The sequence below is a fragment of the Genypterus blacodes genome, unplaced genomic scaffold (genome assembly GCF_046128005.1).
Source record: "Genypterus blacodes isolate CSIRO-AG114 ecotype Tasmania unplaced genomic scaffold, CSIRO-AGI_Gbla_v1 ptg000133l_1, whole genome shotgun sequence".
NCBI classification, from domain to species: Eukaryota; Metazoa; Chordata; class Actinopteri; order Ophidiiformes; family Ophidiidae; genus Genypterus; species Genypterus blacodes.
The window spans coordinates 2,297,644-2,323,634 of NW_027466935.1; the positions used below are offsets into that span (position 1 = coordinate 2,297,644).

Sequence of the window (25,991 nt, forward strand, 5' to 3'; positions counted from 1 at the left end):
CTTGGGGCCCCTTTAGTGCTGCAGGCTCCACTGGCTCTAATGATTGTTACGTACGTTCGGCTCAAGGCTTCCATCAATCACGCACACTTTGACAAGCGCCATCCGTTCCTTGTACCGTCGCATCCGGCCCGGGTTTTGCCGGAGCGCAGCCGCCCTCGTCGGAGCTCTCTGATTGGCTGGCGGAGCAGGTAGCCCCGCAGAGAGCGACCCCGTCCCCGCTCCGCTCCCGTCAGTTCAGCGCGAGGCGCGGCGCACGCACGCACGCATACACACCGGGACCCGTCGAGCTCTCCAGAAAGCCGCGACAAGAGACGGACTCACCGGAGGGACTTTGAACAAGGTGCGGGGAATAAAACGGAGCATGAATTTGTTGCCTCCTAGACGTCCACACACACCTCTTGGCGAGACGCGCGCACCTTTGCGGGGAGACACAGACGGAGACCGAATTTAACGCGACCTTCTCCCGCGACGGAGGGAGATGCAGCCGCCGCTCTTTCCTCAAACTGTTTGTGAATCTCTTTAGGAGGCACACACACCTGGATTTACTCGCTGCTGAGCCTTGTCGTGTGCGCCGGGTTTTTTTTAATTTTAATTTGTTGATATTTCGGACCGCAGCGCACAACAAACGCAAGTAAATTCATCTCACCCGAGCGTGACTTCCACGCAGCCAGCCAGCCAGCCAGCCAGCCAGCCAGCCGGACTTGCTTCCCTCCACGCGCGGGGTTTTGACTCCTGATCATGGGGTGCGGAGCCCAGACAGACCGAGAGGGAGGAAGAAGGTCCAGGTCCTCACCCGAGATGCGGATCGTGTCCTGGCTGCTGCTCGTTCTGCTGGTGGACGTCGGAGTGACTCAAGGTAAAACTTCAAAAGAGTTATTTTTGTAAATGTGTAAATTAAACTTTAAAGTTCGGTAAACTCCTGCATGTGGCGCATTAAGCTTTGGAATAATTTGGCCTTTTTAAAACTGCATATTCCAGATAAACTCACACTAAAGTTCTACGGAGATATACATTAAGACGTCAACCTATTGATTTTTAACTTAATGATAAACTGCAGGTAACGATTTAATCACTGCTGGTTGTGATGAAGTGAGAGGTAAATAAAATGAGACTTTACCATCTTATGTAGTGCTAAATGACTCACTTGGGCATACAAGAAGTGCTTAAAACACACACTCATGGGCTTTACTTGAATAAAGAGTATGTTATATTCTGCTTCATACATTTTAATGCAGTATGAGCCAGACAGATGTTTATTTCATAGTGAAAAGTTGTTTAAACTGCAAATGGCATATTTGTGAATAGAAACAGTCGCATCCCGTTTTGTTGAAACCGTGAAATCAAGAAGCATATGCTGCAGAACAGATATGGTTCCTATGAAATCTAAGCCACATTTATCCTTCTGCTCCATATTTTCTGTAATTGGTTTGAACACATATTGCACAAGATGATATCTGCTTATGAAAAACAGGAGAAATTATCAAAAAAAGAGAGAAGGTTGTTAGTGCAATGACTCACAGCCAAATGGTTAAAGTATAACACAGGCCCTTAGACTGGCTGTGATTGTTATTGACCGAGTGTGATGTTGTACATGCAGATTGCTGTGTAACACTGTACTTTAGTCTCACATCTCAAAGCTTTTAGATGCGAGGATGAGTGCTGTGTTCACATCCGCTGAGCTGCTCCTTTTTAAGGGTTTTAACAACATTTCAGCATTTATATGATTTGATTTTCCAGTTTCACTCCACTGAGCTGTGTCATATCGGAAACGAGTGCACGACGGCTCATTTTGGCTTATGATGACTGGTGTTCAAATCCAGCAAAGGCACGTGACGGCTATTAAAGCTAGAAATGATCTCCTGACGTTTGTTTACAGGAATGACGGATGATTTTTTTTTTGAAATATATACCCCAACACGAACAGCTTTATAGCTTATTATTATTTTCAGTCACTAATCCATATTTGATCCCCTTGTGTGGGTTCGGTGTGTGTGTGTGTCAGAGCGCAGGTGTGTGTTGAAAGATGTTTTCTGTAAGCTGTAGTAGCTGTCACTTATGAAAAGCGTTGAGATAATGCCGCAACACCTGAAGCCATTTACTTAATCTGCTCTCTGCTGAGGTGGATTGTCTGTCAAACCAAGGGAGGTAGAAACCCATCTGTAGGAGACTCTGCATGCTAGTGTGTGTGTGTGTGTGTGGGGTGCGTGCGTGTGTGTGTGGGTTGCCTCAGTAGTTTTCCTGCTCTTCTGTGCGTGATTGTATTAAAATTTCCGGAGTGAACCGAGCCCAAAAGGATGAGATGGTGTAAGATGAGAACATTTGTTCTTTCCAGAGGACGGGAAGAAGAAGAATGCTTTTCCAGTCAACAATTTGCTCGGAAGTTAAGGCTTTGTTCGCCCACTGGGGTCCAGATCGAGGGTCCGGCAGCTACATGATTTAAAACAGGACAGGGACAAAGATCTGTCAGCGGCCCTATCAAGCTACTCCGACCCTTCATCCCCCCTCTTGCATAGTTAATGAGCGCAGCGAAGAAGAGAGGAGAAGACGAGGAAAAACAGCGCAGGTCCTATTTCTGAAGGGCAGGGTGAGATGACATAATACCCATTCCAGAGCCCCAGAGAGGCCCGTGTCATTGACTGGATGGGAATACGAACGAGGTCCTTCTCTGTCCATTAAGTAGTCGATACACCAGGAGAACATTGTTTGAGACTAATTAATGGGCGTGCTATTTTGGGGCTTTGATGAGCTCTACACATTTCCACATCACTGGAGAGTTACATCCTCACTGTCAAACTACTGGTGATGAAGGTGGCTCACTTACCATGACGCCCTCTTTTCCCTTTTTGTGCTTATTTCCTTATTTTAGGGCCGTTTCAATATCGCCACTTTGCTTTTTCCCCTTTCTTCTGCCGTTTCCTTTCATGAACTCTGCCTGGCTTTTGCTCTAAAAGCCAGCAAGTGTTGGAGATTTGAGAGAGCTCATTAACCTGCTGAACTCTTGACAAAGGAGACGACGGGTTCAGAGAGATATAAGCCCAACGCTGTAAGAAAGTTAGAAACCCTTGATCCTGATCCCTGCAGCACAGCGGCAGAGCTGCACAGTGTGTGTGTGTGTGTGTGTATGTGTGTGTGCACCATCCGTGTCTGTGTGTGGATTTAAATGTTGATGGAGGATGTCCAGTGGTTATGGGAACATGGAACACGTCCAAAATGACACATGAAAAAGCACAAGAGCTGCGTTTCCCACTGTGTTCCCTTTTTTTGAGGGGAGAGCAGTTCAGATGGTTAGATCTGAAAGAACAAAGTCTTTTTTAATGCATTCTTTACCCATGAAACAGACTGACCAGCGAGTCCACAACAAAGCTGCAGCCCTTATTGATTTCACATGTTAAAGCCGCCTCAGGGGAACGTTGCCGCAAAAAGATGAAACTGGTTTAAGGGAGGGTTTTATACGGAACAATCAAGCTTTGTATGACAAATGTATTGTAAAAGGAAGCAGGATATGTATGTTTTTAATGTTTTCTTTAATGTACCTATAAGGAACCTTTACACTGACATTTCACTGTGCTCTGCTGTGATTACCCTGGGTGTGATACACAGGGTGGCGCGGCCCAGGGTGCGGGCCTTCCTGGGATTAGTTCACTTTTTCCACAATGTTTTCCCTTATATTTCTCCCTCTGGCCCGGCTCCTGTCTCTGCCCCCTCGCCGCTCAGTGACGATGTGTCCTCTGAGGCCTGTTTATGGAGGGGGGAAAGTTAAAGGACGTCAACGTATACAAATATTGCCCCGTATGACTTTGCTGTTTTCCCCAATGCCGTGTAAAAAAGAAAAAGAAAAATAGTGTTCATGCTTGTCCTGACCGATCTGAACTGCGGTTTTAAAAAGGCGGGTAAATATGTTATTTCCCTCATTATTCCCAGAGCAGGCGTCCCCACAGCCTGACAGCCGACTCCTCTGGGGGCCACTAAGATTACAGCCACTGCGGTCATTCCATAAACAGCGCCTGTATGCACAATGAGCACATTGTGAATTACACCGTAGGACGCCCCAACCCGCCCCCCTCCCTCCCTCCTTTGCCTTTGACTGCAACACTGGCAATGTGACACGCTTACCTCCAAGTAATTTATGTCATTGAAGTACTAAAGATTCAGCAACACACTGGGGGCGCACACAGGTGAAGGGAGAGGGCAGCGTAAACAGTGTGTACAGTATGGTCAGACAGAGGAGTGCTGGGTCAGAGGTGCGCGCTGTTTGCTCGCCGAGCTGCCGGGCGCTGAGCGATAATTACTGTGAAAACCGGGATGCTGAGTTTGCGTCCGAGCTCCACCTGATGTCACACAGTATTCTTAGCAGCGGGGCGAAAAATAAGACGGTACACACAAGGTTATTTTTGGGTCGGGAACAGTTCTGCATTTATCTGACGGATCCGAGCGTGTTCTGCTGCGCTGGCAGGAGCCAACACTCACACTGTGCTGTAGAGCACGGGTTTGCACTGAATCATATATTTAGTCGCCCAGCAGCTGCTTTGGGCAGTTTTGCTTACATACTCCCTTGTGTACTTAACGCCACTCTAAATACTGGATCCACCAGAGGGTACTGTGGGGCCCGAAAACATAAATAGTTCCCCAAGTGTGTTCCCAGTCTCCTGAAACAATCTTAAAAAACCTTCTTCCCGATTTCCACCGACTCCACGTGGAAGCCGTCTCGCATACGTGTACGAGGAGTTAACGTGACGAGTAATGAGCGCGTGTTTAGTCAGTCTATACGCTGGCTGCCCTTGCCCGGTAAGGGGATACGTCTCTTAGGGGCCCCCAGACTCCCAACGTATACAAAAGTACAATTTGGAGCTACTCCTTTAACTTGGAATAATTTCATTTTAAGTTCCCTTGTTTCACTGTGACTCCGCTGCAGACCACAGGGGAATACTGCAGTCTGTCCTCTACAGCTACATCTGACATATTTAGTGAGCAATTTTCAGAGTTAACATTCCCCCACGATGTAAAGTCATAAAATATTGCAGTTGTCAAGTTGAAACATTATGTCTGCGCCTTGTTTATCCTACGGAAACATTTATCTCATGGGTTTTCAGAAAGGAAATGAGTTTGCAGCGACTCTTTTGGTACTTTGGACCGAAGTTGCGATAGAGTATTTCCCCATTATAAGATTTGTGTACTTCTTCCACCTCTTGCCACATCCCGTCTCTATTCCATAAGAGGTTCCTGTTGCTTTCTTAGTCTTCATCCGATGTCCTGGGTTGGTTTATTGTTATTTATTTTCATTTTGCGGGCACTAAGAAGCTCTTTGAGACTTGAGGCAGCGCAAACAAACCTGACCGGACTATCGGGGAATATAATGAAGATCTTCAAATTCCTGTGTGCTAACCGCCGCTGCTGCCGCCTCCTCCTTTTTTCCCTGCGAGGCAGAGGAAGAGAGAGGAGAAATGGTATGTTTGAGAAGAGGGCGGTCGCAAGGACACAATGGAGGCAAATGGGACAGAAAGAGTAGTGATGGGCGAGAAGTGGAAGAGGGTGAGAGGAGCGAGAGGACGGGGGACAGACAGGAGAGGAGAGTGTCATTAATCACGCTGTGTGACACTCTCAACTACAGGGGAGCTTCACCGTGCGACATTCACTTCTATTAGCAGTCCATTAGCAGAGCTCAGCACAAGTAGCAGCACTTGACAAGCGGGCCTGTGCCAGAATGGCTGACCTGCGTGTCCACGCGTCTGCGACACACACACACACACACACACACACACACACACACACATATATACAGCAGCACCACACAGACGGCGCGCGCAAGAGTTGGGAGGTTTTTAACCAAAGTGCACCCAGAGTGTCCCGCGTCACACACTGTGGCAAACGCAGGCGACACCAAATGAGAATAATTATACTAAAAGATGTGGCGTTCAGGCCTACTGGATGAGATGGGACATAATGATGGCAAAGATGATGGCGGATGCGATGACCTCGTTTTCTACCTGCCCCCCCTCCCCTCCCCGGCCTCTGTCTGAAAAGGGCTCTTCAAAGTTAGAGATGACTGGTGCATTAGGTGTAATTTCTCATTCAAAGGCTTGTTGGCCTCTTAGCAGCCAAGAGCGAGTGCGATTACAGGATCGAAGCCAAGGGGAGTGTGTGTGTGTGTGTGTGTGTGTGTGTGTGTGTGTGTGTGTGTGTGTGTGTGTGTGTGTGTGTGTGTGTGTGTGTGTGTGTGTGTGTGTGTGTGTGTGTGTGTGTGTGTGTGTGTGTGTGTGTGTGTGTGTGTGTGTGTGTGTGTGTGTGTGTGTGTGTGTGTGTGTGTGTGTGTGTGTGTGTGTGTGTGTGTGTGCGCGTACCACTGTCCCTGCTCTTGATCTACAGTTCATTTATGATTAGAGATCATAGCCCGACAGACAGTGAATAGGGGTCGGGGGTGGGGGGCGTGGAGGGGTGATAGAGTGGAAGGGGGAGCCAAAGGGGGAGAGAGCGAGCGGGCGAGTAGGGGAGAGAGGAATGATTACCAGTTAAGTGGCCCTTCTCATGCCATTATAAGCAACGGGGCTGACAGAGCACATCATGAGTGAGCATAAGTACACACTCCACCGCTGCCCTTTAATTTGGCATCATGGCTTCATGGCCGCCCTCCGGTGCTCAACCACTAATGTCCTCCTGCATTTTTGTGTTCCTAACATGAGATTAGCCGAGGGCAGGCCATTGTAAATGCAGGTAAATAACTTAGACGGAGTATGGCTGAGGAAATGATATAGGGCGGAGAGAATCCCCACATTGGTAGTCGGCGTGTAATTGGTGACAGGCGTCAACTCATCTGCTTGTGTTTATATTTGTTCTTGAGCATATAATCATCACGCTGTAGATCTGTATCTGTGTTCTACCTAACAAGAAGGATTGAGCTACAAAAATAGGCTGGAGGAAAGGAGATGCTGCTGGATCTCTGGCACTCTTCTGTATGCATGCAAACACTATAAAAAGGCTCAAACTGCTGATGAATAGTAAAAGGCCTCGTCAGTGCGAAGCGTTATTTCCCTAATGTCCTTTAACAGCGCTCCCTGCAGTCCCTGTTCCCCGAGCCAGCACGGAGCGCAAAGGCAGCCCGGATAGATCACCGCTCGGCAGCCCGGGCCTTCATGAAAGACGCTCCGATCCCACAACAGGACCCCGACAAAGCGCATCTGTGAAAACAGTTTGGAGGCGGTGGAACTAAGCTGGTTTTGTCGGTTGTGTGTGGGCTCATTAGAGGCTTGGCTCCGACAGATCGCCGTGTTTTTCACAATACGCCACATTTCTGTCATTGGGATTTTGCGATAGGGGGTCACAGTCTACAAGATCTATCACAAAGGGGAAACGTGTGTGTGTGTGTGTGTGTGTGTGTGTGTGTGTGTGTGTGTGTGTGTGTGTGTGTGTGTGTGTGTGTGTGTGTGTGTGTGTGTGTGTGTGTGTGTGTGTGTGTGTGTGTGTGTGTGTGTGTGTGTGTGTGTGTGTGTGTGTGTGTGTGTGTGTGTGTGTGGTCTCCAAACAATGTTTAGCCGCGAAAACATTCATACACCGAAGTGACGCAGGATGCATGTGTCGCCCCACATCTCCATAGAAACAGCACGTTGTTGTTATTGTTGTGTTAATTATAGTAGTTTGTAATTGCAGTTTTTAGTTTACTCATGAGAACACATCCCATAGCATCTAAGTGAGGTGTCAAGGGCGCACTTCTCTCAAAATAAGCAAACTGGTGATGCCTTCAAAGACGAGAGAGTTGAGGAACAGTACGGGGAAGATGACACGTCGCCATCTCGCCTTTGATGCCAAATCCAGGCTGTACGCTGGGGTTTAGATGAGCAAAGCTGACGCACAGACTGAGGCAGTAATGAGCGAGGTGGCTTCAGAGGTGACTCATCACACCTGAGTCACACGCAGCAGCACGGAGGCTTTCGGCAAATCACCTGAACTTCGGCGTCTCCCCTCGATTCCCCCTCCTCCCTCCCCCGGCGCATCTTTCAGGATGGAAACGCAGCTGCTGTAGGCTCCGACTCTGATTGACGGAGCTAAACCCTTAATCCAGGCGCTGCCCTGTCTTGTGCTCTTCACTCTCAGAGAGACTGCGAGTTGGAATGGGACAAAAGCAAATATCTAAAACCCCTCCTGGAAGAATAGGAGCAGTGTTGGTGTGTAATAGGTCGTTTGCCAGGCTGCTGCGCTTATTTTGTTGTATATCCCCCCCTAAAAGAAGAGTGATACGCCCGCTCGTGCTCTTGAACGCTTTATATACCGAAGTTGCCTCGTTTTGTCACCCCTGTCCAATGTGTCAGGTCCCCGTGCGGTCGAGGGGGGTGGCGGTTTCCAGACGTTGCACTAATGTCTGGCGGGGCAGGGTTGTGGTCTATGTATGTCAGCGGAATGGAGAGACGGGAGGGAGGGGGGGAGAGCATGGGACCAATGCCCCCCCTCTCCCCCCTCGGGCTGAAACATGAGAGCTAGAGGACCCACGCTCCCCATTTCCTGTCTCCACTTTATCAGCATCTTGCTCTCTGTTATTCCTCTGCTCTTAAAGCAACCTGATGAAAGCCTTCGCCACAGATAAATGTTTGTGCCTCCTTGTTTTTTATGGGGCTCAAATGAGGGGCTCTATCTGCCCCCCCCCCCCCCCCCCCCCCCAACTCCTCTCCTCTCCCCCCTTCCCTTTTCGTCTCGTTCCTCCGTCTGCTTTGAGATGCCACAAGAGAAGTTATGGCCTCTGCTTTACATTAAAGACGGGGCCGCCGACGCTTAAAAGGACAATGTTGCCTCTTGTTCTTCTGCAGAAATAAATGTCTTGTATATATTTACACGACGAGGAGGAGACGGCTTGAAAAAGGAAAAGCTAATTATTTGACCGTACCACATCTGTGCTCGTTATTAAGAGATCATTATTTGCATCCGCTCGTTCATTAAACTTTGATCTAAGCAAAGACAAACGGAACTCCAAACCCTTTTAAAGAGAAGGAGAAGAAAGAATGGCGTCGTCTCTCTCTCTCTCTTTCATCTACGTACAATATTCCAGCCTGACCTCCGTCTCCTTTCCTTTCTTTAGCATGACGCATGTGCACGGTGTGGGCGCGCACATGTTCATATTTGCCAGCATATGGTGGCTGTGTGTACGCGCGCGTGTGTTTATTCAATAATAACACACTCCGAGAAAAGTCTGCTTCAGATAAATCAGCGCGGATACCAGACCATTCATCCCCGGGAAATCAATCTTTCTCATAATTCCCCTCATTTTTCTTCCATCTGTTATCTACCGAGCTGCCAAACAGACTTTTAAACAGAGCAGACCATTACCAGGGGGCAGAATTGAATGTGTGTCAGAACGCCAGTGTGTAAAGTTGTTGTTTTTTTACTCTCCGATGTTAAATGAGGTGCTAAATTAAAGCTTTGCAATTTGTATGCAGCGCTGTGTGATCAACAACAACGATCAACAACAACGACCCCCCCCCCCCCCTTCTAATGTCTTCCTATTGACAGAAGCAGAGAAGTGAGAGGTCAGAGATGCTTTAAATAAGACGCCTTTAGAATAATGCTTGACGGCGAGTGATGAATGGCCCTTTTTTTTTTGTGTGTGTGTCTTTTCCGTGTAATTACCCCGTACATGTCTCGGCACACACTCTGGAATTCATCACCGGCATCTCCCAAGAATGTTTTCTTCCCACAGCCGCCCGGGAAGAAAACAGAAAGAGAAAGGAGAAGGAACGGCCAAATCAACTACGCCATCAACACCACTAAACACCTTCCAGTCCCACCACGCCGACCGCCTGACCTCCTTTCCCTCATTTTCGGGCTCCGTTTCCGCGCTGTAATAGTTTGCAACACGAGATGGCTGCTGGGTGTCAGCACTTTCCTGTGTTTGTACAGCCTGTGTGTGTGTGTGTGTGTGTGTGTGTGCGTGTGTGTGTGTGTGTGTGTGTGTGTGTGTGTGTGTGTGTGTGTGTGTGTGTGTGTGTGTGTGTGTGTGTGTGTGTGTGTGTGTGTGTGTGTGTGTGTGTGTGTGTGTGTGTGTGTGTGTGTGTGTGTGTGTGTGTGTCATATCTCCACGATCAGTCCCCAGCGACCTGAGTACTGGCAGACAGTGTTTAACTGGGGCAAGCTCAATGGGTCTCATTTAAATGGGGCCCAGACAGAAGCCCCACCGTGAAGGGCTCATTTTATGACTTTTAGCATGTAAAGCACTCGGAAAGCTGCTACAGTTTGTGTGCTCGCCACAGAGAAACGGCGAAACTCTGCTCTAGTATATTTTTGTCGTGAATCTGTCAGGAAACTTGAAACCTAAACTGAGAAAATCTGCAGAATAGCGGCGGTTCAAAATGGCCGGAGGAAAAAAGAAAAAGTTTGTCTGATTCGTCCCGATCTTTGAATTATTAATGTCAATAACGACCGAACGCCGTCCGCTCGGCTCCCAAAGTTCACCGCTGTAAATGTCAGAATTATTAACGAGCTTGACGCGTCCGCCTTGCTTGTCCTGCAAAAAGCCGCGACGCACAAAGCGATAAAGAAGTCAATTATACATTTCCTGTAACAAGAAATATTCCTATACGCCGCAGAAATGTATTTTTCGCGACAAATGCCAAGAAATACAAGAATGGAGTCAAAGGAGGCGCCGCAGTGGGGGCGGAGGGGAGGGATTGCAACCGTGCCTCGGCTGCTTTTAAGGAGCAAAGCAGACAGTGGGAAGAGGGTGAATAATGGATGTTGTTGTGATGATTTTGCCCTGAAACGTAGAGGAAAATGGAGCTTTTTTCCCCGAACCAGGTCAAATGTCTGAATTGACCCTGTTTTGTATAGAGAGGAGCTCTCTCCCTCTCTCTCTCTCTCTCTCTCTCTCTCCGTAAAGATTTTCTCCTTTTTGTTGTCTAACCTCCAGACACACACACACTCCCCAGCAGCTCGAGCATGGACGCACACACTCGCAGAGGCATGTCGATCTCTATCTGACCTCACTCAGCCGGCTACACAGAGCGGAACGCTGCATCTGGACTCGGATTCCTAGAGCCACTTCTCAGAGTTTTGATTGGATTATGGCGAAAAACAAACAGATCTATGATCTTAAACGGACATGGATGCACTGAAAGACTTCTCAAAGCGATGAATTTGACTTTTATTTAACTATTTGACAACATATGCGGAATCCAGAGTAGAACTTGGACTTAAGTGGAGTACTGCAGCATTTTACTTTAGGGTAGACACAAGAACAAGCAACAAACAGCAGTACTTTCTCCTCCTTATGAAGCGGTTCTTTCTTTCGTTCCCATACTATCTAACAGCCTGGTTGCTTATCATTAGCCTTCGGTCTTGATATACTATCCTTGTTTCCCAGTTATTCCTGAATTTTTGACCTTTCCATCCACAAGCAGTTTGCTCCCGATTGTGTTGCTTTTATTGTGAAATCCATCCTTTGTTCTACTCTTCCTACCCCCTTATCCTGCGTCAGGGTCACGTAGAACTGGAACCGATCCGGGTGAGAGGCAGGCCACATCCTGGACCGGCACCGCCTCATAAATCTTTTACAACTTCTCTTTTTACTAGGCGCACTATTACCACACCTACCATTAATAGCCATCATAACAGCCGTGTTAATGTAGATGCACAACATGTATACACGGACATATTTTACTGGCTTTATTAATGAGTTTGTTGTAGCCACTGACTATAAACTATATCAACTATAAACTGCTGGTAAGTGCATGTTGCTTTTAAGAGACTTTTCAAGTTCGGTCGCAGCGCCCCTTAAATCAAGCAGATGGAGAGATGAGGTCCGTGTTCAGGGGAGGAAAAACTGAGCGAGTTTAGCGGGATGACAGGCTTGTTTCTGTAAGCCCAGACATCTATAAACCAAGACCTCATACAGTACACAGCTGCGCCGGAGTCAGCGCACCGCTGTAAGCCGATACGCCGTAATGGCCCGGGCTGCTAGATACGCTGGAGCATGTGCAGCGGAAACCGATAATTCAGCGGTGGTGACACCCCGAGCATAGGGGTTCCCATGGTCTTTTAGGCTGACGTGAGGTAAGCCGATCTGTCAGGTAAAGAGCCAAGGAGGGCAACACTGGAGAGAGAGAGGTGGGGGGAGTAACGCAGGGTAACCACGGCTGCGTAAAGGAAGGAGCAGAGCACACTGGTAAATCACACCTCCTGATGAGTTTCCTTCAGTAGCCGCTTGTATAAATCCGACCGCCTCGCATTCCTCGCCCCAAAGTGTTGCGTGTTACTAAATCGCGCCAGGTTCGTGTTTTTTTTTTTTTTTCTTTTTTTTTTTTTTACAAGGCTACGAAAGCCTCACTCCTCTTTTCTGCATGTTATCGCCAAAAACAGCCACAAAAGAAGTCGACAAAGGCAAGAGGAAGCGCAGGGAAGACGAGGCAGAGATACACGAAAACCCCTGAAACGGGACGGATATAGCACAGCCAATCCTAATCCCACACGCAGTATGAACACGCTACCGGCATCCAGGATTTCAGACATTAACCCTCCTCCCTCCCCTCTGCTATTCTGGGCTGATTCGTGTGGCTTTTGTTCATGGAAACGAAGCAAAAATCTGGTAAACAAATACAGTGATTGTTGGACAAACCGAGCAGGATTGGCCGGCTCACGCGCATATTTCCATTCCCCAATTTCTTGGGAAATTTGGTGGGGTAATCCGAGCCTTATTGTGTTGCTTTGCTGCGGAACACCAGATACACGCGGCAACCCGGTTTTCGGCCTGAACAGCCATTTTTCCCCGTTGGCAGTTGTTTTCCTCATTGATTGAATCTGAAAGACGAGGGCACGAGAAACGCAAGCTATTTACAGCTTCCATTTTAGTTGGTTTGCCCGCCGTTTGTTTTCGCGAGAACGTGACAAAACCCAGTGCACTCACTCCTGGACTTTGTACGTGATGTCATATACAGTGTCGGCGGTCATCGCTCTGACAACGGCATCCAGTCTGTCCAGCAGATTGGCCCAAACAGTCCTGACACACACACATGCCCGTCGCCGAGGCTTTAGCGAGTGGGAGGACAAAAGCGATGAGCGACTTGATGGATGTGTCACGACGGCGGGATGTAGCTGTCTAACCTATCTATCAGTGCTTAAAGGGCTCCTGCGCTCAGCCTGTCACATCCAGCGTTACTCTTCATTTCTATCCTCCTGTCCTTTTGTCTTTGGCTGGCTCGTTTTTCTTCGGCGGGTGTCAGGCGAGAAGACGCCGGCCTACAAAGAGCATTTTTGTAGCGGAGGGCTTACAAGATTATTTGTCTCCACCCGGTTACATGGAGACAATCTACGTCCTTTGTATCAGGGTGGTCTCAGGAGGGGAGGGGCAGACATTTTAATTCAATCAGCTGGAAACGGCAATAACGCAACCCCCCCCCCCCCTCTTAAAACTCACGCATCTCACTTCAGTGATACAATTACGAGCTGAGCTGCTCTGGCCATCTTGTTGTGATTATATGTGTTTACATGGGTGGGAGGTGTTTACGGTAGAAACTGGAGCCCCCCTCCCGCCCGCTCATTTAGCTACTGCAGAAGGCGCCGCCGCCAGGTTTTGGTGTATTTATCATCTCGGGGGGGGGGGGGGGGAAGACGGTTCTAATGATTCTCTAACTGCCATCGCAAATGTGTCGTCCTGTCAGGAGTCCCATTCCCCGGAGGTGAGCGGCTCCGGCTTCACCGAAAACCTCTCTAATGGCTTCGAGGACACACAGATGAGAGCGTGTGTGTGTGTGTGTGTGTGTGTGTGTGTGTGTGTGTGTGTGTGTGTGTGTGTGTGTGTGTGTGTGTGTGTGTGTGTGTGTGTGTGTGTGTGTGTGTGTGTGTGTGTGTGTGTGTGTGTGTGTGTGTGTGTGTGTGTGTGTGTGTGTGTGTGTGTGTGTGTGTGTGTACGCAGGGGTTATTACGCAACATCTTTGCAGCAACAATACGGAGGTCTGTGTTGACTTTCCATTCTTTGCTTTGGATCAATCAGAACTTTGTGAAAAGATGGAAATACAGCTCCCATCATGTAGATTTCCATTTGATCTATGGAGAAAGACGGAATATCAATACGTCCACATAGCTGTTTTGTGGCGCGGCGGAATTCTTCAAAGCGCGTTTGAGTGCGGAAACTATTCCACGAGCGTAAAGGACAATTCACAAACAGGTCAACTCATCAACACATCAAATGAAATCCAGCATTCAGGCCTGTGATGTGTCTGATTTATTATTCCTCCTCTTAAGGGGACAGATGAGATATGCTGAAATCCTGCAAATGGTTAAAAACTACAAAAACAACAGTTGCATACATTAAAATCAAATGTAGGATTAAAACTTGAGTAAGGTTCATAGGGTCAGTGTCTTTCTCTTTATGTTGCTCCATAGAACTCAAACTCAAATGGATACGTTGGTACTTTTTGAGTAACATCTTTAATCCGTCTCTGTAATTGCTGAAGACTTCTCAAAAGAGGAAATCTAATCTTTTTTTCTTCATCCCATATTTGGAAGCAGCGGCTGTTCTCCAGGTCTTCCAGTGATAACGTCGCCTCGCTAATCTCACTGATGGTCACGTCGGCGTGCCCCGGTCCCGGCACTCTGTTTTATTGGCGCGGCATTATGCACCATGTTTGGGGCCATTGTTTACTCCACAACATGCCACTTGTTATCTTCTGTAGCAAATGGACGCGTCTTTGCCAATCTTGTCTGGCTTTTGTCTGCTTCCCTCTTCTTCCCCCCCACCCACCCCCCCTTTGGATGAGCAGCCATTTAGTGCAGGGGTCAGGGCCGTAATTGACAGCCACCGCTAAACAAATCTGCCCGGCCTGGCGGTAGACCGACCCCGCCTCCCCCCTCTTCACCGCCCCTCCCGCTCCTCTAATCTAACTAATGCACCCATGTGTGTGCTGGAAAGTGAATTAAGCATAGAAAACTCAATACCTGATCCATCTGACAGAGCTGCCCGCGTGCACATTAGCAGTTTCTCTGCAGCCTCCGTAATTGTATTACACAAGTTGGCTGCGGTAACGATCAGGCCTTACACACACTTACGCACACTCTCGCCGTTGTCGTTAATCGCTGCCTCCGCTGGCCCCGAAGACGCGGAGCGCGCCAGGAACAGAGCGATGAAGAAGGAGGATGATGAGCCCAGTGGTTCTGCCTCCCTCCCCCCCACCCCCACCCCCACCCTCCCAAAAGGCTGACATGAAATGAAATCATAGTGCGTTTGTGTGTTTGTGTGTGTGCACGCATGCTCGGCGCACTGCAGTCGGTATATTGCATCGCATCTCGCATAGTCTCCAAATCGCTGTTGTCGGACTCTTTGAATCAGCCCTTTTCTCCGTCTTATCAGCGCATTTCTCCGCTGTCCTGCTGTGCGGCCCTGTTTTTCCTCCTCTTTATCCTTCCCTCTGCCTTTCCCCGCGTCCCACCGCCCGCTATCAGCGCGCCGTCTGCAGCCCTGCCCCTGCCAGAGACCACAGCGTGATAAGATGAGCCTACACTCTCCTTCTCCCCTCTCCACTAATCTCCCCTGACCTATGCAGAAACCAAGGTTAGAGAAGCAGCAGCTTTTTTATGACTTACGGCGTCACTTTAATTCGTTAAACTACAGATTGGTGAGGATCCAGGACGTGTGGTGGATATTTGATGTAATGGATGGTTGTTTTTCCCTGAAATGGGTGCCAGGTCAGTAAATGTATACCTGTGACGTTTATCCGCTGTAAATGCTTTAGTGGATGTGAGAGAGGAGGAAGATGACGGAGCAGAAGACGCGGAGGGCTGATTAAGGAGGCTGTTTTGTTGATTTGCTGCGCGTTGCCATGCAGCCAACCATTCGCTCCGGCCTCACTAATGGAGACTTCAGTTTGAATCCAGCGAGATGGTCTTTAAATTTTTATTCCTCCGAACAGGCTGATTTATAATAATGAGGCCCACACACTTTCCACCCGAACGGGGGCTTGACAAAGACTCCCGAGAAGCCAGGGACGAACGGAAGGAAAGACCTGCAGGCATGGGAGACTCCTGCAGATAGATGGTGAAAGATGACCTCGCCGTATCCCCGCTCCAAGACCGACAATGTATAGATGCTCTGTGTTGTCCGAGGGACCTCAGTGACCTCGGCGTAACTGCTAAGGTCACCCGCCCCACCCCCCACCCCTGGTTCCCAGCTCTGAGGGTCCAGTGATACCCTACCTGCCAGATGACACCCCACCATGCTTTGCTCTGGGAACGGCAGCGGGCGAGTGTGTGTACGTCTTGTGTGTTAAAACTCCCTGGGGGGAGGACTTGTCAGAGGGGAGGTCATCAGATACGCCTGTGCCTGTCCACCTTCATGTCCGTGCGCTCTGGCTGTGTGTGTGTGTGTGTGTGTGTGTGTGTGTGTGTGTGTGTGTGTGTGTGTGTGTGTGTGTGTGTGTGTGTGTGTGTGTGTGTGTGTGTGTGTGTGTGTGTGTGTGTGTGTGTGTGTGTGTGTGTGTGTGTGTGTGTGTGTGTGTGTGTGTGTGTGTGTGTGTGTGTGTGTGTGTAAGGGGAGGAAGAGGGAAGAGCCGGGTTGGGCGGCTTTATCACGGTTATCTGAAAGGTCACTCTGTCATTGTCAGTTTGTGCTTCACGGAGCCTTCCTGCGGTCACTGCAGGGGAAACTGATCTGGGATTGGAGGAAGAGGGAAGGACTGACAGATTAGACGCATCTCAATCCAAATTGTAAACTTCTCCAAAAGGACCACAAAATACCAATCTCTTTCCTTTTTCCATCAACTACACGTTCTAAGGAGGAATTTGGAACAACAAGCGGCTGTCTCTCTTCGTCTCTATCATTGTTGCCTCTTCTAACCTACGATGCGGTTAATCGAATGTCCATGAATGAATTTGTTTCCCATCTCTCACATCTGTTGTTGTTTAGTGGCTCGGCTGCTTTCTCGGACTTGTTGGAATGCAGATGTGTAATGGTGGGCGGTAGCAATACAACAAATTCTGCTGCGAAAAAACTACCGGAATCTAAACAAGCAGCTCTCCATCTGTTTCCAACTTTTCGTTTTCAGCCAAGCACACACACACCTTTCTGCTGTTTTCGCCAATCCAAGAATCAACACAGAACAAGGAACAAACACAAGCCTCCGAGCCCACGAAGGGGTTAATCATTCCAGGTTCGGAAACCGCGGCTATTGTTGGAGAGAAGACAGCGTGGCGGCAGGGACTTTTTTCCGCCCGCGTCCGCCTCGTGTACGCGCCAAATCTCCCGAGCGACACTAATCCTACTGGTTCTGCTGGTTATCCCTCCTGTCCTCCCTCCTCCCCTCGTCCCCTTGTCCCCTCTGTAGGTACGTCTCTTCTGCCAAAGGTCCTCCGCCGACATCCATCCCCTCCTCCTCCTCCTCCAGCTCCGTTTGTTCTCACCCTTGTCTCTCGGCGACATTAGCCACAGTAATCCAATTGGAAGCTCGTCAGACCCCGGCGGCGGGTTCGGTGGGGTTCAAGCGTTTCCATGGGGATAGCATGGATGCCTAATTAAGCTCATTAAAGCTAGTTATTAAAGCTTGTTAAATCTCATCCAGACACGCCGGTGCAGCTCATGGTGTCTAACTTTACTAATTTGCAACACTAGCAACAACACACACTCGAAAATGCGCACACACACAAACACGCACACACAAAAACACGCACACACACCCTGTAAAATATGCTTCAGCGGATGTAATTAAAGCTCCTGGAAAGCCCCGTGGTTCCCCCGTACACCTTGGTTAGTGTGAATTGGAAAAGTGACGGATAAGGTTTTGCGCAACAATATCGTTTACATAAACTAAATGCGTCGTGTTTTGGTAACGTAGAATTATTCGGCGCCATTACGGGAGACGCACCTATTAGTCATGAGTCAGGGGAGACATTTGAGTCAAAAGGAAGGAGGAAGGTCAAAGAATTCCTTTTCCTGTTTCACTCACTCACACACACACTCCAAATCATGTTACTGACCGACCCTTGACCTCTCTCTGGGTTTACACCTCGATTTCCAAATATTGTTTTTTGGCTGCGAGGAGGAACAGTAAACCGTGGTGTTTTTGGGGTCGTCGGAGGGGGAAAGAGCGGAAATGTGTGTGTGTGTGTGTGTGTGTGTGTGTGTTTGGAGAGGGAGAGCAAGAGAGACTAAGAGACTCCCCTCGCAACCTGAATCAGCCCTTTGATGCTGACTGGCCTTGACATCAACAATGTGGCCTTTCACAGCCCTCACCCACCTCTGAGGAGCTGAGCGAGAACACACACGTATACAGTACTCTCGCTCTCTCGCTCTCTATCTCTCTCTCTCATTCATAAAGAAGTGGCACTTCAGCCGGGAAGAACACGAAGCGCTAGCGAAAAGGACAGAAGTTGTCACGTAGACTGAGTGGAAAAACCAGAGAGAGCGTCGGATGCGTTAAGAGGCGGGAAGAGACGAGCTCTGTGGTCTCTGCTGCCTTTACCGTCCCGCGTCTTCCCAGCGGAACCAGTGGAGCTCAAAGATCTTGTTAAGTCTTCTGAAGAAATTACACTGTAAACACCAGAGAAATTAAAGGATATTGAGCTGAGCACAGCGAGTGGAAGTGGTGGGGGCCAGAGGGACGGCGCGAGACAGAGGCTCTCTTAACTACCGCCGACTTTTTCTGCACGTTTCCATTTGTTCCCTGTAAAATGCTTCCCTCCGTCGTTGCTCTTCTGCTGCCATCCGTCTGACATGAAAGGGGGTTTCAGCCCTTTGAGTCTTTTAAATGTATCCTGTGTCACAATGACTGCGGTCTATAAATGAAGCCCATTCCCGGAGCCTTCAGCGCCGAGACAAATGTTGAAACATTTGAAGTGCTCTGGGGGGGGGGCCTGAAACGCAGCCTGCCCAGGGACATCCATCATTGACATCACAACTAATTTTGGTGACATACTCGGCAAAACATGCCCAGCTGTGTGTGAAATAAATACATGAACTCAGTGTTTCCATCAGATTCTTTTTTTCGAAGCCTCTTTCAGTGGCTTACAAAAGCTGGCGGTTATATCAAACATGTGTTCCTCACACACTCAACGTGTGAAAAGAATTGACTGTGATTGCCCGGACAAATGACGTTTCCAGATGTGTGCGAGGCGAGTGGAACATGTGTATATTCTCCCAACGTAATCTGTGTTTACTCTGGAGGAGCTGTGACGGACCTGTTAGCATTAATTAGCATTAGTATTAGCTTCTCCAATGAAACGCCAACATACCGCGGCTGTGGGCAGGGAGACGCTAGTAGCAGTTGACTCATTGTGACAGAGGTGGAGAGCTCTCCCCAGGGCGACGGCTCCCGGCTCATAATGAGATGTGCAGCGCGATGACGACTCAAACTGGCAATTTGTTCTTCTCAATCAGATTTGATGATACACCAGTGAACTAACTGGAGACACCGTGCCAAGACGCCGTCGCCGCACACTACAATTACACGGCTAAAAGACAGAGGAGCTGCTTCCATTTTTTGTTTCCACCACGTTCTCTTTCGAAACCAGTAAGAGGCCAGTGGTTAGGACATTAACTCGGTCTCCTCTGACGCTCTGGGCTTTAAACGCATCTCGCCGAGCCTATGCTATTTCCTGCAGATGAATAGTACTCTGTGATGAGGTAGAGCTAAATGCATCCAGTCATTTTCCCTGGAGCAGGAGCCTGTGTTTAGGTGACGGTTGGAGCTGAGGATGTGGGCAGTCGCAGGAAGGCAGGAGGGCAGATTGCGTTGGTGCCTCGCGTGCCACGTGGACGCCGGGCCATTAAAGCTGTTGTTTGTTTCTCTCTCAATGAGTGGCTTGTGGGGTCAAGTTCCAGCTAAATGCCTATCCTGAGGATGTGTATGTTTATGTGTGTGTGTGTGTGTGACTAGAGATCAGAGGCTACTCCTTAAGAAATTTCAGCATGGGTCCCCGCTTATCTTCTCCTGGAATACTCTTACCCCCTTCACCCTCCGCTTCTAAGAAGTTTGTGTGTCAACGCCATTTCAAATTCAGTTATAATCAAATAAAGCTTAAATGACAAAGTAGTTTTGGAGCGATGACTGAAGGTTAATATTCATCATTTGCATTTATTGCACTCAAACAACAACAATTATAAGTTATTTATTTTGGAATTATTTATGATTTGCTTGTTTCTTTTCAAATAAGCCAATAGAACTCAAGGCCACATGCTATAATGACATACAGTAGCTCATTCTGCTAACTGAAGGTGAAGGTGCTACATTCATTTCATTAACTGTACTCAAATAAAAAAAAATAAAAAAAAGCAACAATGTGTTTACCACAATCCATGATCAGAATTATCAGATCACAATACTGTATATATTTCATGATTTATTTTATGAATAATTCTTTTTTTAATATCTCTGGATATTACAAGAGGGAATTTACCAGAGATCCCCAATCCAACATCATTATTATTGGAAAAAGTATTAAGATTCAGTAAATATTGCATTTGGTTGTTACAGTAAATTTCAAAAATTATAAAACAAACACAATCTCGCTTCGAACTGTAACCAAGATCCAGAATGAAGAGCCAAAATATATTCCTTCCAATTTCAAATTCCCAGTAGATTATTAGTTATATGTTGGATGATTTGACATATATCTGGAGTTATGCTGTGCAGCGAATGCAGTAATGACCACAGATGACCCTCAGCCTTTCTGCTGGACATTGACGGTTCACGGAATCCTATTTTCTCTGCCTGTAAGCACTAAGTCAAGAGGGCAGCTGTCAGGGAGCCTTCAGTTGCTGCCTGCCCGCCCGCCCGCCCGCCTGCCTGCATCCAGAGCTTCAGCGGTTAGAGGCTCATATTCCAGTCTCTCTGACCGGGGTGGTTTGCTTTGATAGTCAGGCCTGTTTACCGCTCCATGTCCTGGGGGCTAACAGGGCTCAGATCACCCTCAAATGAACTGAGGAGTGAGGGAAATATTCAACACAGCTGTGCTTACTCTGAGGGCCGGGGTCAGGAGAGACACGCAGCGATACGCTTTCAGGTAACGGGGCAGACCGCCGCGCCTCTGAAGCCCTCTTCACAGAGCCTGTTTGCATTTAGAAAGATGTTTGCTTGGATATGAAAATAAAGATTTCCCCAGTGGCTACGGATGGGAGCGTAAAGGGAGAAAGCGAGCTGGGTGGAGATGAAAGAGGTTTTTTTTTTTTTTAAACAGGTAGGAAAGCGGCTATGTCGGCGCTTACAAGGGAATATGGCAGCGTCTCCACTGCAAATCAAAGGTAGTGGTTGTGTGAGGACTCCAGCGGGCAAACTATCCTTGCGTAAATCCAGCTTGTCTGCCCCTTGAAGCTTAGATTTAGTAAAATGGTGATGTGAATGTCATTTACTGTAGTGTTTTGCCTCAGTCATATGTCTTCTGCGGGCTTCACACCGTCCCAGTTGAATAAATTTCCCCCATTCCTGGACTTCTTTGTCTTTCGCTTAAAGATTCATGCGTGATGGAGATTTACTCTCTGCCCTGCGCGCTGTCAAGACTTCCCTTGGCCAGGTTTGTTGCTTTGGCCAATTTGCCATCTCCTCCGTGTCTGTCTTCACCACAGAGACGAGGCTGGCAGCAGTTACATAAGTGGCGTAGGGAGACTGCCATGTAATGAATAGAGGGCACGGCTCGCTATTTGGCAGGAGTGGATGGGAAGGAGTCACATGTGCCATTAAGTTGGGAACACTCATGATTTATGTCAGGTAGTATGGAAACGGCTTTGGCCTGCCAATACTCCTCCGTCATTACAGTCTGTAGACGTTCCTGGTTTGGAATTGGTCTTTAATAATCAGCTGTCACTTGTGCCTTTGTGTTGTATGACTGCGCCTTGCCTACACTAATTATCAGCCTATTCTTAATTTCGTGAATGTGGCTTCCAAGATGAATGCATATGCGTGCATGCACATTATTTATTTGCCCAATTAACGCTTCACACTGTGTCCTCGTGCTCCATCTCCCTACAGACGCACGACACACGTAAACATGTGCACGGCTAATGAAACGGGTGGCTGATGTGAGTTTCAAGTGTACATCTTGCTCAACTCGTATCATTATTGGAATTTTAAAAATGTACAAGATGCTACCTTTTTTGCTAATTAATGCAGAAAGCATTTGGCAAATGTAGATTCATCGCTTTGGACATCTTCCACTGCTGCGCCTCCTGAACGTTGCCAGCTATCAATGAAAGGACTGCCTCGTTAAATATGGAAGCGCTGTTGTCAAGAGAAATGGAAAATCATGAGCAAGCAGTGAGCGAAAACATGGTGATAGTGTATCCACGCTGCTGCCCACTGTGCTCCTGGCGCCCAGACCGGTCCCCCGTTTGCGTGTGCATCCTGTCCCCCTCTGCTCGTCCAGCCCTCCCTGTGTTTCTCCATATTTCCACTAGTCGCTTCCGTCCAATCTTTGCCTGGTGTGAGTTCTGGCATGCCGGCCCTGCCCTGCCCTCCCCTCCTCCCCTCAACTTCCTCCCCCTGGCTCGGTGGCCTGGCTGCCCGGCAGGGGCAAAGCCCGCTCACCTCCGGGGCAGCTGGCATGCCTGATGGCCCCATTCATCAGACCTGAGGGTGGGGGTCGGGGGGCTTAGGGGAGGTATCGTGGGCCTTGTTGTTGACTTTATTGCGATAGTTATTAAATAAGCCACAATGACAAGGGAGCCGGAGGAATGCTTTCAACTCCCTCTGCAGGAGGTGCTCCACACAAACCCTGGGACTGGATGGATGTGGACAAAGATGGAGGGAGGGAGGGACAGAGCGAGAGGCACACGGTCATTTTGCAAGCCTGCGACACAGAGGGGGGTGAGAAAAACAGGCTGAAATATATATTTACCAAGACGTCCTTTCAGACGCTGACCGGGAAGCAGAGGAAAAATGGAGCACGAGGGAAACAAAGCGAGTTTTGAAGGTAGAAGCAAAGCTTCCAGTTTGTTGTTTTAAAAAAGAAAAAGAAAAGAAAGACGGATGACTTGCTCTTGGCGAGGGGGGCGGCTGCCCAGGTTGTCGAGGCTGGTGGCTGAATGGCTGACGACTGAATGACAGAACCCCTCCTGAGCTTGGCCATTAAAACACACACACACACACACACACACACACACACACACACACACACACACACACACACACACACACACACACACACACACACACACACACACACACACACACACAGAGCCTATTGAGTGGCCCAGCAGGAGAGAAGACACAGTCCCGGGCCAGGGGCCAGGGGAGGAATACAGAGGGCACTGGAGGTCTCTCCACAACCAGCAGTTAACTATTGGCATGGGAAAATCCAGCCCGGTGCCTCCACACCCTCCGCTGCATTCAAACAGTAGCACATCTTTGTGTGTGTGTGTGTGTGTGAGCGAGAGAGAGATTCCCTTGACCCTGCTCCACAGCTGTTGAACATGGGAGGAAAGGAAGAAAGCCGTAGCAGCAGAAAGAAAGGCAGAATGGATGATGCAGAGCGGAGGGAACTTGAATGTGGACCCTGGGGGCAGAGTGAATGGCTCACTGACATCCTGTTGGCCGCCCTCACCAGTCTGCTCCTTATGTACAATGCATGAAAAAGCCGTGTTCCTCTACGGCTTTATTGCCCCGTTTTTTTTCACCCAGCTGTCTCGGAGTGCTTGGTCGACCTTGTTTACATTACCTGAACAGTAACGTCTGCAGACTCTTTATAGGGACCATTGACAGTGTGTGCTTTGAAGAATAAACACACTGCCCATCTGTACTCGTACACATACTGTATTGTAATGTTCTTTTACATTATTCAAAGGGATGACATCATTTTTCAGGCACCTGAGTGGGATCGAGTCGTTTTTCAACCTCAGGCGTTGGCACTCGAGTCCCTACGGCCAAGGAGTCACAAGTTAAATCCCAATTTTGAGTTTCAAGTCCTACAAACGTCATAGTGAGCTCTGTTGGGTCATAATACTGCCAAACCTAATGAAGACAGAATCTCAGAAGAGAAAAAAGACCGACGACTTCCTGTCACCGTCGTTGCTTTGTGGCTATGACGCAGATGTGCCAGCTAATCACAGAGCGTCAGAACTGCCACTCATCATAAGGTCATTCATGATAATTAAGCAGCAGGCTGTTGAACTGACCTGTCGGGTGATAAATATAGAGAGAGAGGACGAAGGAAGAGGATGAGCGAGAATGACCATATGCAGGCAGTAATCAAAGGTTTTTATGAAAAGGGATGACGGGATTTTGAGTCCTGTCCTTTTGGTTATGGTGTCTATTTGAATGTTTTCACATCGCAAAAAAAAATCAACAACTTTGCCAAATCAGGATTGTGGTCTCAGTGTTTTTGGTTGTTATTCCACCGACCGCGCCGCAAGTTTGTGAGCAGAATATTCCAAAGCGTTGACTGTGTTGCAGGCAGATTTCCACTTAGCCGCTCATTACAACTAAACAAATGCACCCGTTAGTGTAATGAAGCGCCTCAAAACAGGTTCACGCACACACACACACACCTTACCTTCCCTCTTAAGAGCGCGCTCCCTCCATCACTGGCGCCTGCCGCTCCCTTTGTTTTCCACCCGTCTCCTCGCTCTTGTAATCATCTTGTCAATTAACCTCAAGTAAATGACACACTTGTCATCTGCACCGTCTCAGCTGATGACTCCTGTCACGGCTCCTGTTTTCCTTCTGGTTCCAAATCAACGTGCAAAGGAACAAGGCGCGTTAGGCTGCCGGAGCTTTCCCCCGGTGTTGTTGGAAAATGTTGACTTTGCTGATACTTTGAAGGTTTCTCACCTACCTCTCAGCTGTCTGCTATACTTTTTAATTTCTTCGCGATGTGAAGAAGGGCAGATTTTGCTGCAAGGCAGTAGAGCGCTACAAATGTGTTGTCGCACTTTTTGCGTAACAAGGACGCTCCTAAATCTGCTCTTCAGCTGCCAGTGAGAAACTGAGTGACATTTAGACGATATGAACCGTGTTTAGCTCTGTGTGTCAAGACAAATGTGTGTATTAGAAAGTTAAATACGCACTGAGGACTATCGTTCGGTTTTAAATGGATTGATCTTAAGAATTTGATATGCAAAAGATATACTGCAAGTATTCGTCGTCTTGAGAGGTTTGATCAGCATTTAAGGAAAAACGGTTAAACTAATGTATGCAAGCAGTAAAGGTACATTACTCTGAATTGTATGAATGTTAGATTGTAAAGATTTATTTGCTGGACTACGTATTTTGCCAGTTTTGCTGCCCTTTCATTGTCTCCACCATGATGAAAGAAGGCACCAAATAACCCCTCTCGTCCAATCTACTCAATGAATACACTCCAATTTAGTGAATATTATTATAATTTTCATCCTCTCTTCTTCTTTGCGATACCCTTTGTGCTTCATTTGCATGAGCTCAGCCTCCCACACTAAGTAAACCAGTCACACTGCCAGTCTGAGCTGCGGCGTGTTTGTAGGAACCGGGACAGTTTGTGGTCCCATGCGAGCCGGGGAAGCGCAGCGATCGTTGGAACCAACTCTCTGCAGAATTTCCCAACCTCCGCAACAATGACAACGTCCTTATTGGAAATCTAAAAATAGTGTGACTGGAGATAAAGCACCCACACCATCTTATCCATTTTTTAACACCACGTGAAATGAAATATGGTTTGGGGGATTGGAACAGAAGCGCAGATAGGACCGTTGAATGATGAATGCCACATTTTGTTCACTTACGTCGGGAAAATCTGGAAGCTTGAAAATTCCAGGAGATACTTGCATGGTGCTGAAAAACCTCCGACTTGTGGCTTCTTTGTTTTGGACCTCAGCCGTGCGCTTGAAATCACAAATATATTCTTTTGTGATCCTACAGGGGTCGTTTTTCTTCTTCCCCGCTCGGGCTACAGCATTTTTAAGAGAAATCTCTGAATAGAATTGGACAAAAGTGCCGGTCCAGGCCGCAGATCAATACGCCTGATGTGCTTGGCAGCTTGTTTTTTTTCCTCCTGCCATAGCCGACTCATTATTCTGTATCAGCTCATTGGATCTCTGCTGTCAAAACATGTTTTTCTGCAGACGAGCC

At 48.1% G+C, this 25,991-nt stretch overlaps 1 protein-coding gene across 2 annotated transcripts in view; it reads left to right on the forward strand.

The window, feature by feature from the left end:
* Positions 1-251: 251 nt before the first annotated feature.
* unc5cb (unc-5 netrin receptor Cb) overlaps positions 252-25,991 on the forward strand; it is a 107,933-nt gene continuing 82,193 nt past the window's right edge. For both annotated transcript variants that reach the window (XM_076164270.1, XM_076164271.1), the window contains exon 1: positions 252-856. In XM_076164270.1, the coding sequence (XP_076020385.1) occupies positions 739-856 (118 nt within the window). In that variant the 5' untranslated portion in view covers positions 252-738. The remainder of the gene's footprint in view (positions 857-25,991) is intronic.